Raw genomic sequence first — 17,443 nt, 5'->3', positions numbered from 1 at the left:
AGTTTAAATCCAGCCTCAGTCACTTAACTAGTTGTGTAATCGTAAGCAAGTTAACCTCTGTTTGCCTCAGTTTCCTCCACTGTAAAATGAGGATAATAACAGCACCTACCTCCCAGGGCTATTGTGATGATCAAAAGCGATAATATTTATGAAGTATTTAGCACAGTGCTTGGCATATAGTAGATGCTAAAATAATTTTATTTTTTCTTCCCTTTCTTTCTTTCTTCCGATATCACTTTAGGAAAACTGATTTGTTTGTGTGGTTAGGAGAGATTGGACTCAAGGGAGACAGGAAGACCAGTTAAAAGGCTAGTAGAATGATTATTGGTATCAAAGAGCCTTTATTCAGTTGCTATCTGCTTGGAGTACTACAATAAAATTCTAAAAGTCCCTGCCCTTTGATGGTTCACAATCCAGTCTCTTCTTTTGATTTTTGAGCTTCTTTTACTGCATTTGGTTCCTATTAATATATATATATATATATATATTTTTTAATTTTTTGGGTGGCTTGTCCTACTGGATCTGTGGGTTCAAATCTTGGAACTCATTGAAGAAGCAAGTTTAGTGGGCCTAAGCTAGATATGGCATTCTGGGCATGAGACAGGAATCTAAATGGGGAGCTTAGCCAAAGATGGGCCTAGGCAAAGAGCCAAGAAATCAGGCCTAGGCTAGGATCTAGGGAAATTGGGGCCAGGCTGGGGTCAGGGGAATTCAGAGTCAGGCTCTAGTTCAGGGAAATTGGGGCCAGGCAGAGGGCCAGGTGGAGGGCCAGGGAAATTGGGGCCAGGCGGAGGGCCAGGCGCAGGGCCGGGGAAATTGGGGCCAGGCGGAGGGCCAGGAGCAGGGCCTGGGAAATTGGGGCCAGGCCGAGGGCCAGGAGCAGGGCCTGGGAAATTGGGGCCAGGCCGAGGGCCAGGAGCAGGGCCGGGGAAATTGGGGCCAGGCCGAGGGCCAGGAGCAGGGCCGGGGAAATTGGGGCCAGGTCTGGGCCTAGGTCTAGGCCTATGTCTAGGGAAGAACCTAGAAGGACGTACAGAACGAGGAAACCTCCTTTGCGTGTCTGGAAAGGCATCTGATGACACATCTCCTTCTGTAGAACTTCTTCTCTTTCGTTTTCCATGACTGTTAAGATTTGCCACTTGCAGTGCATCCTGGTTTTGAGTGACCTGGGGAAGAATGAAGCACACAAATAGTAGCTCTGTCGTCATGAAGGCAGAAAACCTCGGTATGCAGGTATGCAGGAATATTAGCATGTCTTGGAGATCTTGCTCAAATTGCCGAGGACTATCAGCGTGTGGCTGAGGCTAGGCCTAGTGTCCTGAATGTCCAGGTCTCCTTACTCACAGGCAGAACAGATTAGAGGCCTAGATTTAGTAAAATTTCCTCTAAAAATATTCTACTTAAAAAAATTCCTTCTGCCCATGTGAACTGGAACGACCTCCAGGAAGTGATGCAGAGTGAAAGGAGCAGAACCAGGAGAACATCATACACAGAGACTGATACCCTGTGGTACAATCAAATGTAATGGACTTCTCTACTAGCAGCAATGCAAAGATCCAGGACAATTTGGAGGGATTTATCAGAAAGAATGCTATCCACATTCAGAGAAAGAACTGTGGGAGCAGAAAAACAGAAGAAAAACAACTGCTTGATTACATGGGTTGATGGGGATATGACTGGGGATGTAGACTAATCAATCACCCTAGTGCAGATATCAATAATATGGAAATAGGTCTTGATCACTAAAACCCAGTGGAATTGGTTGTTGGTTACATTAGAGGGGGTGGGAAGAGGAGAGGGAAAGAACATGAATCATGTAACCATGGAAAAATTTTCTTAATTAAACAATAAAATTTAAATTTAAAAAATTCCTTCTTATTTTAGAGGGCATAGGCTCCTTTCTTCATTCTCCAGCATGAACTCAGGTCACCAAATCCAAAGACAGAGATAAGAAACCAACAGCCACAATGAGCAGATCCAAGACTGATTTCAGATCCTTTTCTGAGAGCAGAGTTTTAACATGCTTTGAAAAAATTGCTGAATGAATGATAGGAATAAGAGGGAAGGAGTGAGAACTTGGGACTTGGTGTCAAGGGAGAAGTCCTAGAAAGTGGGGAAAATGGTCCAGAAAGAGTAGATTAGGTATATAATCCAAGTCCTTCAAGTGAAGCCTCAGCATGGTAGCCCATTGCCAAGAGGCACATTAGGAGACTACCTGAGGCAAAACAATCCTAGGACAGTCAAGAAGAGGAAGGAGATTATGGTATATGACTGTAATGGAATACTTTGGGCCATAAGAAATGACAAACAAAACAATTTCAGAAAAGTTTGAACTGATTCAGAGTGAAGTGAGAAGAGCCACAAGAACATTGTATACAGTAACATCAATAATGTATGATGATCAACTGTGAATAATTAACTACTGATAACAATGCAAGAATCCAAGACAACTCCAAGGGTCCCATGATGAAAAATGTTATCCATTGCCATAAAAGGTACTGATGGAGTCTGATTGCAGAATGGAGCAAACCATTTTTCACTTTATTTCCTTCAAGAGTGTTTTCTTGGATGTGTGATATTTGCCTTCTTTTATGATATGATTTTGATGGAAATCTGTATTACATGACAGCACATGTATAACCTGTATTATATTGCTTGCTGCTTCAGGGTAGGGAGAAGGGAGAGTAGGAAGGAAAGGATTTAGGTTGCAAAATGTCAGAAAATGAATGTTAAAAATTTCTTTCTGCAGGCAATTGGAATATGTATATGTAAATATATATATATATATATGTACATATATTATATAATGTCTTTGGGTGGGAGGGGAGAAGAGGAAAGAGACTTATAATTGTTAGGAAGAAGCCCTTGTCACCCAAGGACAAGCAGAAACTTTCAATTTTCTTTAACTGAAAAATGAATTTTAGTACCTATTATGTGCTAGGAAAGCCCTAGTGATTGAGATGTCTTTCTTTCCTCCCCAGAAAGGGACTGGATCACATGATAATGGATGGAAATGCCCAGAAAACAGGAGGATGAATTAGGGGGTGAGTCTTTTTGTTGACTTATTGGTCTTTTTTGGTCCTAACTAGACCTTAAGTGTGAAAGCTGACCTTAGGCACAGATAGAACAGGCAAACCCTAAGGAAATGGGATTTCAGAAGGTCCCACCACCTAATAGAACATCCTCCTTCCTGCAGGCTCCCTCTCCCTCAGTCTCTCTCCCACTTTTTTTTGCTGTGGTGAAAATTCCTTACACAAAATCTCAGTACTGGAAGGGACAAGAGGAGTCACCTAGAGCTTCAGTAATGGGGAATTCACTGCTTGCTGAAGCAGCCCCTTCTACTTTTTGACAATTCCATTTGTTGGGCTAAGTTTCCTGATTTTTTTTGTCCTCACTTTTCCTGGTGCCTAAATCTGATTCTTGACATGTTCAACCCATTGATCCTCTTTGTGATCCCTGGGGTCAAGTAAAAGAAGCTTGATCCCTTTTCTACAAGGTAGGTCTTCAGGGAGTAATGGGAAAATATCCCAGGAAGTTAGAGTTGCACACTCTTTCCCAAGGCTGCTTCTTGACTTCAGAGAAAGGAAACTCTTTGGGAAAAGGGGAGGTAGACAGGCCAGTTTCAAGGCCATACTCTTCCTTTATGTCTTAAGGCACCTGGTTAGAAAGAACTCACCTGTGAGGGCACGGAGTCACAAACGATGACAACCAACAGGGGATGTCGATCAGGAGACATCTTTCCTGAGCAGTCTCTCACCAGCTACAAGGACAAAAAACCAAAACCAAAAACAAGGACCTGAAGTGTTAGTGGCTCTGCTCCTTTAATGAATCAGATGCTCCTGACTTTTCCCATCTTGCCTGCTGGGGCACTTCCTTAGGTCAAATAGCTGCTTGGGTTATAGAGTTTTATGATTTGAAACTTAGATGAATTCATCCAGAGGAAAGTAAGCAGAAAAATGGAAATGACATGCACAATGGCCACAACCATGAAAATGGAAAGGGAATGCTGAGTAATTATAATGACCAAACTTGGCCAGATGCTATGGACCTACTTCCCTTCTTTGAGAGAGGGGAGGACTAAAGACGAACAATGAGGCATAGGCTGACATGCTCAGTTGAGTTGATTAGTTTTGCTGAATTCCATTTTAATCTCTCTTATAAAGTGTTATTCCTTAGGTGGAGAACTGGGAAAGGATATGTTGGGAAATGAGGAGGATGTAAAAACAAAAGAGATCAAGAAATGTTTTAAAGAAAAAAAAACCAACAAAATTCCTTCTGATTGATCAAGACTTTCATGAGGCCATCTTGAAAGATTCTTGACACCCAGGCATAGGTTATTTTTTCCCAGGGCATGCGAGGGAGATGATGGCAGGGGACCAGATGCTAAATATGACTTTCTGCTTACCAGTGTTGGGGCATGGACAGCTTTCCATTTATCACCCTGCTCTTCTCTAGTGTTTGTACATATAAATGTATAATAATAATAATAAATATAATAAATTATCAACCAAGAATGATCATAATTGTCAAAATCTTCCCTGATATTTTATAGGGTATCCCAAAGGTCTTAGTGTAGCTGTAACCTGCAGTCCCTTAAATTCCTTAATCTCTAATAGCTTGAGACTGAATTGAAGCTTTTTGTATGCCTTCTATAGTACTTCATACCCAAGAAGCAACTAATTAGTCATAGTTGGAAGTTAAATGGAGTGTAGGATCTAGGTAGATAAGATCTGGATTTAAATCTAGTCTTAGCCACTAAACATTCCAAGCCCTAATTAAAAATTATACAGAGCCTAATTTAGAAGTAACATTTATATGGCATTTGGAATAAATCTTCTCATTTGACTAAGTCATTTTACCATTGTTGACTTCTTCTTGCTAGTCATCTATAATTCTCCTCTCTCCTCATTTTATAGAAAAGAAAAACAAAAGAGAGCAACAATGGTTAAGTGACTTATCCACAGTCATACAAGTTGTAGGTTAAAAAGCCAAGATTTAAATCTAAGACTTTAAATGGTATCTAAGTTAACTGGAATACTAACTAGTTTCTGAGAACCTGGTAGGAAATAGGAAGGAATTTCAGGGACCAGGGAAATCCCCAGGAAATAATATTGGTAGTCTCAGTAGTCCTAGGCTCTTTGTTCCTTAGTCTTCCTAATTTAATAGCTCCCCTTACTTAATCCCTTTCATTCCCCATCCTCTCCATGTTTTATGTCTGGTGGATGCTTCCTTTTACCTCCTGTGGTATCTTTTCCCTCAAGGCTGAGAGTGATTGAGGATAACTTGGAATGAACACTGGAAAAGAAATTGAGGTCCTGATAATCTCTGCCTCTAATTTGATTTGTGACTTTGGGCAAGTCATTTATTTTTTCTACACTTCAATTACTTCCTCTAAAAAATGGGATTCAGCATACCTACTCAGGCTTATTCCCACTTAAGGTTTTTGTGAGAATTGATTTTGATAATGTCTATAAAATACTTTGAAAATCATGAAAGCCCCATAGAAAGGCAAACTGGTATTTCTTGCTGATGTGTGTAGAATACTGGGGAAATTTTATTTCTCTCCTCTTCCTGTCTCTGCCTCTCTGTCTCTGTCTCTCTCTCTGTCTCAGTCTCTCTGTCTCTCTGTCTCTCTGTCTCTCTCTCTCTCTGTCTCTCTCTCTTCCTTCTAGCAGAAAATGAAAAGTGAATAGTAATTCCTTAATAGAACTCTCAAGCTTTGATTGTTCTCCAATGACTGGTAGGGATATAGTCGTCTAATGAAAGGTTAAGAGTCCAGAATAGTTCAGACAAGGAGGGAGTCAACTTCCATTAAGTTCCAACTAAAATCTCACCTTCTACAAGAAGTCTTCCTTAACTCTTCTTAAATCCAGTGTCTTCCCGCTTTGTATATATTTGTTTGAATGTTGTCTCACCCTTTAGAGTGTAAACTCCTTGAGGGCAGGGACTATTTTTTGCCTCTTTGTGTATCTCTGGCCTTTAGCAGAGAACCTGGTATATAGGCAATGCTTAATAAATGTTGATTAATAAAGAAGAGTACCTCCTAGTGATTGATTTACCTATTCTGAGTTATTCTCATTCTCTTAAATATATTTTTTAACTCATGAGGAACAGCTAGGTTGTTCAGTGGATAGAGCACTGGCTTTGAAATCAAGAAGACCTGAGTTCAAATGTGACCCTGGATAATTCACTGAACCTCTGTTTGCTTTAATCTACTGAAGAAAGAAATGGCAAACCACTCCGATATCTTTGCCAAGAAAACTCCATGGACATTATTATGTTCCACAGGATCAAAAAGAATCAGACACCACTAAACAACAATGACTGCCCTCTCCCTATATATTGAACTGAGCCAAACAAGCAAATGTCATACTAGCACTATTGTAGGGTACAGAGGGACAATGAAGGGAGCCTTAGACTTGAGTCAGAAGACCTGGGATCAAATCCAAACCATGGTATTTATCCACTATATGACTTTGATTAAGTTAATTCCCCTTGCTGACCCTCAGTTTCCTCATCTAGGAAATGAAGAGAATGTTTTTAAATTAGGAGAATCATTTTTGTACCACCTTTCTCAGAGGCTTGTTAGGAAGAAATTAATAAATGATTGTGAATTATTGGTACTATTGTCATCGCATCTAATGTCTTCCATCCAGGATCTTGATACTAAATTAATTTCTGACCCTGTCTGGGCATTCTCATTGTTCAAATTACATTTAGTGGGTGAGTTTTAGGCAATGGGAGCTAGAATCTTGAGATGGAAGGCAAAGGAGACCTTTCCTTTGTTGAGTTCCCTTCAAAATCAACTCCTTTTAGAACAAAGACTAAATTAAGCTAGATTGTGACTGGCAGTGCCTATCAGATCCCCAGCTCAGTCAGCACAGTTGTTACCAGCCCAACTGCTTGAAACCATTCTCTTTCCTCCCCAAAGTAGATGAAATAACAAACTAGCTGCTGAGATTAGCTGCCCATTTTTAAGGTTAAGCTAAAATGTCCTCCTGGATGCAGGAGTGCTGGCCTTATTTCTATTTGGGGGTTATGGACAATATGGTAGGATATCCCAGGCTCAGTAAAGACGACTTACCCCACGTTCTTTGAATTCACACTGGTCAGGATTCCGATTCTCTGACTTCAGACAATTTGTTTCCTGGATGGTGGCATTCAAGGTCAATGTCCTACCCTGGGAGGAAGAGAGTTGAAGGAAAGCACCAAGGATAGAGTGAGAGGAGTGAGGATGGTGCTGGGCAATGTGATACAGACAAAGTCTATCTTTGAAGACTCCCCTAGGGTTCACATACTTCCCCAATTTCTTTGCCCTCTCCCAATATTCTCCTTTTGGGTGGTGCTGTGGGACAGTAGGAAAAGCATTGGTTTTAGAGTAAGAAGACATGGGTTTGAAGCCCAGGTCTTCCATTTAATTCTTGGGTGACCTTAGACAAGACAAAAATATCTCTTTGGGCCTCAGTTTCCTCATCTGTAAAATGAATTGGACTAGATGCATTCTAAAATCCCTTCAAGCTTTAAATCTAAGTTCTATAATACCTCAAAATGATTCCTGCTTCTGCTCCCCGTGGCACATCAGCTCTCTCTAACTGTACCCACTGTTCAAGCTTCTCCCCATCTCCATCAAAGCTATTCATCCTCTAACAGTACCCTCCTAAAAAATCATGAAAAGCCCTCAATTCCTCTTCTCCAAATAGGGTAGCAGGTACAATTGAGCCAGTGCTTTAGTAGAGACCTTACCTCCCCAGAGAACAGGGATTCAAAGGGGAATGACAGAAATCACAGGAAGTCACAGGGGATATTTTTTGGGTGGGGAGCTTTTGTTCCATACTGGCTGACATTTCCTCTGCCCATGGGTAGGACCTATCCCTGAGGGTGGTGATAGTTCAGGAACACTCCCTCTTCCCCCAGCATTTATTAGACTGTATTGTTTTCCCAGGCTAGAATGAGCTCTCTGGGCCTCTGGGGACTCTCTGCTACCTGGCACAATAATCTCTGTTATCTCTTTTGGACACCCTCTGCACCTTGGCACCCACCATTCCCCTTGAAAAATCATCCCCCACCCCATGCCCAAGTCCCTATGAAACCATGTTTCTCCTCTCCTTCAAAATGCCACTCAAAGAAATTCAGGAAACAGAAGGATATTTGTTTGATGAATAAAATAAGCAGAATCAGGTAAACAATGTACATAATTACAATAATCAAAAATGAAACTTAATGTTACGTAATAGTAATGACCAATTGTGGCCTTGGAGGAGGGATGAGGAAATGCATATCTCTACTTTCTCTGGAGAAGGAGGGGCACAGACTTTTACATACACCAGCAGACAGGACTGACAGCAATTGGTTGTGCTTATCTGTTTGTGTTAGTTACCAGGCAAGAACTCACTGGGCAGAGAGGGATGAGGGGAGAATTTTTGAAGTTAACCTAATACCAAAAGTAAGATATCAATATGCCAAAAAAGAAAAAAAAGGAGACAATCACAACTTAAAACTTGCTTCTCCTAAGAGGCTTTTCTAGGGGAGCCCAGAGCCACCTAATTATGTCCAAGGTTCTGAGGCCTGGGGGAGACCTGAAGCTGCTCTAACCACTAACCCTCCAGAACTGTTTTCAATTGAAATCCCCTCCAAGATACCCAGAGTGTCCTCCATCATGATCTTAAACTTTCCCTTGGGTCTGCAGAGAAGTCTGCATCTTTGACTTGGGGTCCATCTCACCCCCCAATTCTGTGGTTGGGGAGATGGGGACAGGTGGGATGGGGACTCACCTCTCTGAGGACAGGTTGGGACTCCCGCAGCCTGAAGATGGCATTATCGCTGGAGTCTCTGTTGTAGATTTTCAGGAACAGGGATAAAGCTTCTTGGTCACTCAATCCCCTTCTTCGCTGAGCAGAGAGTGTTGCAATGGTCAGGGCTACACAGAGCACCAGAAGGCTCCTTCCCAGGCTCCCCATCTTTTCTCATCAGGCCTGGGGGCCTGGGTCTGACTCACCCTCCAAGATATGTTTTTTAAGGGCCCTGGAGGGCGGAAGTGGGAGAGGGGAGGAGGATCTGATGTTTTAATCTGTGGCTTTCTTTCTCCATAACTTAAAGGCAACTGTTGCCTAATCTCTTGGCAAAAGGGATGGAGGTTCCTTTGCAAAAACTTCAGGGGTTCTAGCCCTCTCCTCTTCATAGAATCCCCAGGGGCTGCTGAGAACTTGAGAAAGGGGCAGAAAAGTTCCTCTATCCTTTCTGGCTGGGAGCTGAGCACAGATGTGTAGTCTGAGGAAATAATTCTGTGCTTTAGAGTCCTCAAACAAATGACTGTTGCCATAGTTTTAGGAGTGCAGATGCATAGAACCCTCTAGAAGAAGTAGCAGCTATTTTGGGGGGATCCCATTTGCAAATGTGAATGCAAGTTACTAGAATATCACTTCAGAGGGGCTGATACACCTTGAAGGTCATCTTAAAAATCTTTGCTTCTCTGGTTCTTACTGAGATGTTTAACATAGATTTTCTTTCTCCTCATAATAAATGGGGTCAGGGGCAGTGGTAACACCATGTGAACTTTAGATTTACTCCACCCTGCTTAGTCTAACAAAACAGGAATGTCTACACCCCTACTTAAGGATTAAGTATTGAGAAGGATGGCCTATGACAGACATGTGCTAGCAAATGACAAATGAGAAACAACTGACAGACCCCTGGGATGTCCTAAGTCAAACTTAAGCTACCATTGGTACACATGAGTCACAGGAAAATGATGTAAAAATGGTCTATGTATTTCACATCCCTTCTTCTTTCGGCTCGTTTTGAGGAGAGGTGGCTCTGGCGGTAGTGTGGCAAATGTCTTGGCATCTTGTTGTGGCAGCAGCTATTGTCCAGGTTTGGTGGTTAGAGTCCTTGATATACTACTGGGGAAGCTTAGTAACCTAATTCAGGTGAAGTGTCTTCTCTGAGCTCTCTCGGAGTTTAGGCTGATTCTTTTCTCCTTTACTTTCCAAAACATTATCCTCTTAGGAAAGCCTCTAATCTTCTGAAAAGACCTCGTGGTGGAGGTCTTTGAACTCCCCCAGGCCCAGGCCAGGCAGGAGAAATCCTATACCCTTTCCCTCTCTCTTCTCCTTAATTTGCTCCCTCTATATTAATTAAACCACCATAAATTTCCAAACTGACTTGGGTATTTTATTTGGGATATCCCCTGGCGACCAATTAAATTTAGATTAAGTCACAGCCCTAAAATTTCCCCTTACAACAATGGGGTGAAAAAACATTACCCTTGAAGTCAAGACACCAGTGTGGATTCTTGTCCTACTTTTGCTCTTGACTATCTTTGTGAACTTGGACATTCACTCCCTTTCTCTGGGTCTAATAGTCTGTAGTGTGGTGCCCAATATTTTTTGTTCTTTTTTCTTTATTGAATTTTTTATTTTAAATAACAAATTTCCACTTAAGATTTCCAAAGTCATATGATTCATATTATCTCCCTCCTTTCTTCCCTCCCCTCTCCTGGAGCTGACAAACAATTCAATATGGGTTAGACATGTATTATCATGCAAAACATTTCGGCATTTTTCATTTTTGTAAGTGATAATTTTATAGAACCCAAACCCCAAAACATATACCCAAAAAGTGATAAATCATATGTTTTCATCTGCATTTCTACTCCAACAGTTTTTTCTCTGGAGATGGATAGCATTCTTTGTCATAAGTCCTCAGAATTTCCTGGATCATTGCATTGCTGTTAGTAGAAAAGTCTATCACATTTGATCATTCCACAACATTGCAGTTACTGTGTATAATGTTCTGGTTCTGCTTGTTTCACTGCATCAGTTCATGTAAGTCTTTCCAGGTCTTTCTGAAATCATCCTGTTAAAATCATTCCTTACAGCAAAATAGTATTCAATAGTATTCAATCGCTGTCATATAGCACAATTTTTTCAGCCATTCCCCAACTGAAGGACATCCCCTCAATTTCCAATTTCCAATTCTTTGCCACCACAAAAAAGCAGCTATAAATATTTTTGTACCTTTCCTGTTTTTTTTTTTATCTCTTTGGGACACAGACCCAGTAGTGGTACTGCTGAATCAAAAAGTATGTATTCTTTTATAGCTCTTCAGGCATAATTCCAAATTGTCCTCCAGAATGGTTGGATTAGTTCACACCTCCCCAAGCAATTCATTAATGTCCCAATTTTCCCACATCCCTTCCAACATTTATCATTTTCCTTTACTGTCATATTGGCTAATCTGCTAAGTGTGAGGTGGTACAGTTAGAGTTATTTTAATTTGCATTTCTCTAATGAAATGGAATTTTGAATATTTTTTCATATGATTATTGATAGCTTTGAGTTCTTTATCTGAAAACCACTCATTCATATCCTCTGACCATTTACCAATTGGGTATTTTTCGTTTTTTAAACCCTTTTCAGCAATAACAAAAATGTGTTGTGAACATTTAGGGCAATTTAGAATATTACTCATAATGTTCTTTTAGATTTATTCATTAATTACTTACAATAACTACAATGATAATTTTGTTCTTCAAAGATCCAAATTAAAATTTATATTGTACAATTAAAATTATAAGTGTGAAATTTTGTTCTCTTTATTCTTATGAAAACTCTAAATACTGTATAAAGTTTGAAGCTCTAATTATAAAATAATTGTGAATATTTTATGGAGGATATTCTATAAGATTTTTAAAAGAAGTTATCAGCAAGATCTCAAATGCTTACTATTATTTGTAAGTTTTATATTGAATTTCTGGATCAAAGGACAGGCAGTCTTTTAGCGCCCTTTGGGCATAGTTCTAAATTGCCCTCCAGAATGGTTGGATCAATTCACAACTCCACCAGCAATGTATTAATGTCTCAACTTTTCCACATCCCCTCCAGCATTCATTACTTTCCATAGCTGTTATGTTAGCCAATCTGCTAGGTGTGAGGTGATACCTCAGAGTTGTTTTGATTTGCATCTCTCTGATTATAAGAGATGTAGAATACTTTTTCCTGTGCTTATTAATAGTTTTGATTTCTTTGGCTGAAAACTGCCTATTCATGTCCCTTGCCCATTTATCAATTGGAGAATGGCTTGATTTTTTGTACAATTGATTTAGCTCTTTATAAATTTGAGTAATTAGACCTTTGTCAGAGGTTTTTGTTATAAAGATTGTTTCCCAATTTGTTGCCTCCCTTCTAATTTTGGATGCATTAGTTTTATTTGTACAAAAACTTTAATTTGAGTTAATCAAAATTATTGATTTTACATTTTGTGATTTTTTTTCTAGCTCTTGCTTGGTTTTAAAGTCTTTCCTTTCTCAAAGATCTGACATGTATACTATTCTGTGTTCACCTAATTTACTTATAGTTTCCTCCTTTATATTCAGGTCATTCACTCATTCTGAGTTTATCTTGGTGTAGGGTGTGAGATGTTGATCAAAACCTAATCTCTCCCATATTGTCTTCCAATTTTCCCAGCAGTTTTTTTTAATCAAATAGTGGATTTTGGTACCAAAAGTTGAGATCTTTGGGCTTATCATAGACTGTCTTGCTGAGGTCACTTATCCCAAGTCTATTCCACTGATCCTCCTTTCTGTCTCTTAGCCAGTACCAAATAGTTTTGATGCTTTATAGTATAGTTTGAGATCTGGGACTGCAAGTCCTCCTCACTTTGCATTTTTTTCCATGATTTTCCTGGATATCCTTGATCTTTTGTTCTTCTAAATTAACTCTGCAATGGTTTTTTTCTAATTCAGTAAAAAAAGTTTTTTGGTAGTTCAATGGGTATGGCACTAAATAAGTAAATTAATTTGGGTAGGATTGTCATTTGTATTGTGTTAGCTCTTCCTACTCATGAGCAATCAATATTTTTCCAATTGTTTAGATCTAGTTTTAATTGTATGGAGAGTGTTTTATCATTGTTCATATAGTTTCTGTGTTTGTCTTGGCAGATAGATTCCTAATTATTTTATATTGTCTAGGGTGATTTTACAGGGAATTTTTATTTCTAATTCTTGCTACTGTGATAGCGGCTGGCACTAAAGAAAAAGTGACAGACTGAAGAGTATATGAAATTGATCACTTCGATGGAGGAGGGGCTCAAGGAGTGGAATCCTGAGGAGAGAAGACTCTGGCTGTTGATCAGTGAGGGTCTCTCTGTCTTGAGACATTGAAGAGAGAAGGTGGATAAAGACTTTCTCCTGAGGGTTACCCATTTTTCCTGCTGGTGACTGGAAATCTTTCCCCTCAACACTTCCCAATTGAAGGGACTTTATGAAGAGAAAGCTGAGCAGACTTCACCTCAGCTCCTGTTGCCCAGGGGTGAGTCAAACCTGACTTTCTCAGGGGGGCTAAGGCTGCCAAGGCCTGAGTTCCCCCAAAACTCGAGGAGGGGGGAGGAAAAGGTTTAGATAGAGACAGGGACCCCCTTTTCCCACATTCCTTTTCCCATTCTTCCCTGCCTGTTATTCCTTTTGTATTATCTGATTGAGTTGACATTAAAGTTATCTGTTCCCCAAGCTGAGTGTGAGTGAATGGATCAAGGGGAGATCTTTTGGTCTCAAGTAGTGGAGGTAGACAAGAGGGACAAGAGTGAATTGGGAGAGCAGCTTTAGCTAAGGAGAGAAGGCAGAAGGGGGAAAATCTTCAAACCCTCTCTCCTCTCTCTGATACAACCCATTACATCTGCTATCCACCGGCATCCTGCTTTGTGGGAAGGAAAGGGAGGTCTTCCTCTCTTTCCCCCTCTTTCCTTACCAAAGACCCAAGCCTCCCTTGGGGGTACATCCCTTCTCTCCCTTCCTTCTATCTTTTTTTTTAAACACTGCTGAGCTGTGTTGGAGATATATAGAAAAGCTGATGACTTATGTGGGTTTATTTTGTATCCTGCAACTTTGCTAAAGTTATTGATTATTTCAACTAGCTTTTTGTTTGATTCTCTAGGATCCTTTAAGTAGACCATCATGTCATCTGCAAAGAGTGATAATTTGGTCTCCTCATTGTCTATTTTAATACCTTCAATTTCTTTTTCTTCTCTAATTGCTACTGCTAGTGTTTCTAGTACAATGTTAAATAATAGATGCCCATTATCAAATGGGCATCCTTGTTTCACACAAACTCTCTTGATGGACATTCATTTTTTATTTTTAGCAAAAAATATATAAGGCTATCATTCTTGAATGTCCAAAATCCAATGATATGTCAGTTTTCTTTTTCATCTGTTGTCAATTCATCAGCCAGAGATATAAAAGACATATCAAATAGTTTATTAATCCAATTTATTAGAAATTGAAAGAACATATCCATTGAAAGTTAATTGTAAAATTTTCAGATAATCACTGATGTCTTTCTTGATAGCCTGACCCAAAGATAGTTCATTTTCTAAATAGAAATTATGTAATGTTACAAAGAAATTATGTCTTGTCACTGAACTGTTTTCAATTGTATAATTCCAAATTTTCATTTTTTAAGTATACGTTATACTTGTCTTGAATAGTCAATATCAATGTTTTTATTTGTACCTGGTAGTGATGCATCGAGCATGGTAATTTCTGAAAAGACATTTGCTAAACATATTAGCCTTAGTAGTCACATCATATCACTTGTACCCTCACTCAGATGAAAAGATCAATGAAGAAGACAATGAACTCTCAATTCAAATGGACAAGTAAAAACTGCCATAGCAAAGCCACTAAACATGTGGGTATTAGGAATACAACATGCTTGTTGCCCATCTTTCTGCATAAAAAATAGCAATCAAAAGTTAGTTGGCCTTGATTTTGTTAAAAAGAATATAGCCAAACTATTTTAGCAGTATCATATAATGTACCTTAAAGTTGTTGATGCAAAAATTTGTTTATGTATGTTTCAGTGTCCATACTGTATTCACTTTCCTTTTTTTAATAGGTAAAACAGAGCCCCCCCCCCCCAAATTTCCTAGTTTTCTGTTTTGCTCCATCTGTGTAAATTCCACAATAAGAGGATCAACTGATCTGCTTTCCTGCAAGGTAGGAATTAATTAGGTTAAAATGTCTTCCCCAGTGGTATTACCTGAAGCAAAAAACAGCATATTCTCTTCTACCTCACCACTATTTTATTATACCACTAGATTTATTACAAATACCATTACAATGACTAGATTAAAATTATCCCTTGTTTCATCTAAGTGCAAAGCAGAAATGTCACTTGTTAAAAACTTTTTTTAACAATCACTGATTTAGCAACCGCATATATATCTGAAAAGGCTGGATACTGTTAGATTTGATAGTGTTAAACAGATATTTTCTCTAACTTCTTAAAGGAATCATCTCCAAATATACATTTGGTAATTGCTTTGAAACATGGCAAAATTTAATTTTCTGCAATATTTTTCTGCAACTTCCTCATTTTTCACAATTTGACAAGTTACTAAACATGAAGCTTTCAATGCTTTTTCTACTTTGTTGTTTATTAACAAAAATAAGTGAATCAAAATTGCATGTTTTCAAATCTTAATCTTTTCCACTTAAAAAACTCAATAGGAATATCCACAGAGCTTTCATGTTTTTATTATAAAGTTAAGACAAAATAAGATTTTAAGCTGCACTTTGCAAGAACGTGTCCAAAAAATTATACATTGTGATCTTAGATATTCATCATCATTTCTCTAAGAAGTGAAAAACAAACTTTAATGTACTCTATTATAATAGCTCCTTTTTCATACATAATTCAGGTTGTCTTAAACATCTTTGAATCCATGTCAGAACTGTGACCTATTGAATGACTTACTAATTTCCTGATTTCAGTCTGCTGAATTTGAATGAATATTTTGAGATTTCTTATTAACATGTTTCAATATTATTCCTCCTTGCCCCACCTTCCTCCCCACCCCCATCCCCACTTCTAACTTTTATCCAATGATACATCAGGGCTGTTACAATTTTTAAAGATTTCATAAAAATTTCACTTTTCTATTCAATACTCACTAAATACATAACAATACTGTATCAATACAATTGATATGAAGGTGCTTTTCTTCAAACAACTTTGTTCTTAACAACAGACAGGCATTGGGACATTATCCCAAAGACAAACATCATCATTGCCACAAACTTGAATTCTGAAATATATGATTACCTAAAGACCTGATGACAATGAATAGTTTCTTGTGATATAAAATATTTGTCATCAACTGTTTAGTTTGTAAGAAGTGGAACTGAGGAGAAAGAATTCCTGGGTTGATGATATGTAGGTTAGTTTATGTGAGCTGGTGAACTAACTCCCAGAGAAACTCTTTCCCTATCTGGGTAGAGAGCAGATGGCTGCCCTCTATCTCAGGCTAGATCACTAATGGTGAGCTAGAAGGGGTATCAGATTGTCACAGATGAGAGATCACTTCGGGAATTAGGATGTAAGGGTTGGCTAGGAAATTTGAGGTTACCTAGCCCTTCCCTAGATGATGACTTCCTCTGAACATATTTGCAGAGGGAAACCAGTGTCAGATGCCCCAAGATTTGACTTTACTTGGGGCTAAAGAAAGGTTTCCCTTCTAAAGATCCTCTCCCCAAATCCCCTTCACCTTTGAAGTATTATCTGACTGCATTTCATTATTAATTCAAAGATGGTTTAATAAACAATTAGCAAGAGAATGATTGGGGAAAGAGGGAAGCAGGAGATCCCTAAGCTAAATGTCCAGACTGGACTTGAGTCCCCCGGCTTTGGCCAACAGCCAGGACCAGTCTGGAAACCAATTCTTCCTTCTCTCTTATGCTATACTATTGGGAGCCGTCAAACCCACATTGTCTGACATGGTCACAGGTGGAAACTGAAGGCTGCGAAGTTGCCTCCAGAAAATATGAGACACCCACTCAGCCCCCATTTTATATGACTTCCCCCACTAACATCCCCTACTATTGGAATTGCTATGATAATTGTTCTCTCCCTAGTTTCAGGAAGAATTATATGAGAGCAAAACACTTGCAGGATTAATACATATATGCCACTTTAATTCCCCCAGAATACTACCCCAAAGATCATGTTTACAGAATTACAACCCAAAGATTGTTATGTACCCACTTAGGTGACATACCCCCCTTCCCCTTCTTCTTCTTAGGCTTAAGTCTCTAGATCCCGCCCCCCCCACCCCCCCTAACGCAAGACAGGGACAATAGGAAAATTAATCACTTCTTAAGCACAAGTTGCTGTGACACTCTTCACTGGCTTATTGTGTTTACAGAAACTAAAGCAACTAGGATGCCTTAACAAAACTTAGAAAAATGAAACTTGGAAATTAAACTAAATCTGGTTTCTGTTAAATTTACCCTTTAACCCTACACCTAGCAGCATTGTTTTTGTTACTTATCTCCTAAACGCTCTGAGTGATTATTTAAGTTGATTAAAAGCAGCAATGATTTTCCTAGCTGGTCATCCCACAGATCAGTGAGAACTAACCCCTGGTTACCCTGCCTATGAAACTTATC

At 39.2% G+C, this 17,443-nt stretch overlaps 1 protein-coding gene across 1 annotated transcript; it reads right to left on the bottom strand.

Annotated features, from left to right (window-relative positions):
- Nucleotides 1-321: 321 nt before the first annotated feature.
- On the bottom strand, nucleotides 322-9,010 carry LOC103095228 (cathelicidin-3-like). The gene is made up of 4 exons (XM_007499714.2): nucleotides 8,772-9,010; nucleotides 7,085-7,180; nucleotides 3,677-3,760; nucleotides 322-1,166 (listed from the first exon to the last, which is right to left on the bottom strand). Exons 1-4 carry the CDS (start codon nucleotides 8,955-8,957, stop codon nucleotides 702-704), a joined length of 831 nt encoding a protein of 276 aa, XP_007499776.2. The 5' UTR covers nucleotides 8,958-9,010; the 3' UTR covers nucleotides 322-701.
- Between the last annotated feature and the right edge of the window lie 8,433 nt (nucleotides 9,011-17,443).

This window comes from Monodelphis domestica, chromosome 7 (genome assembly GCF_027887165.1).
Source record: "Monodelphis domestica isolate mMonDom1 chromosome 7, mMonDom1.pri, whole genome shotgun sequence".
Taxonomy (NCBI): Eukaryota; Metazoa; Chordata; class Mammalia; order Didelphimorphia; family Didelphidae; genus Monodelphis; species Monodelphis domestica.
The sequence above is the reverse complement of the archived record's forward strand: the minus strand, read 5'-3'. Positions and strand labels throughout refer to the sequence as shown.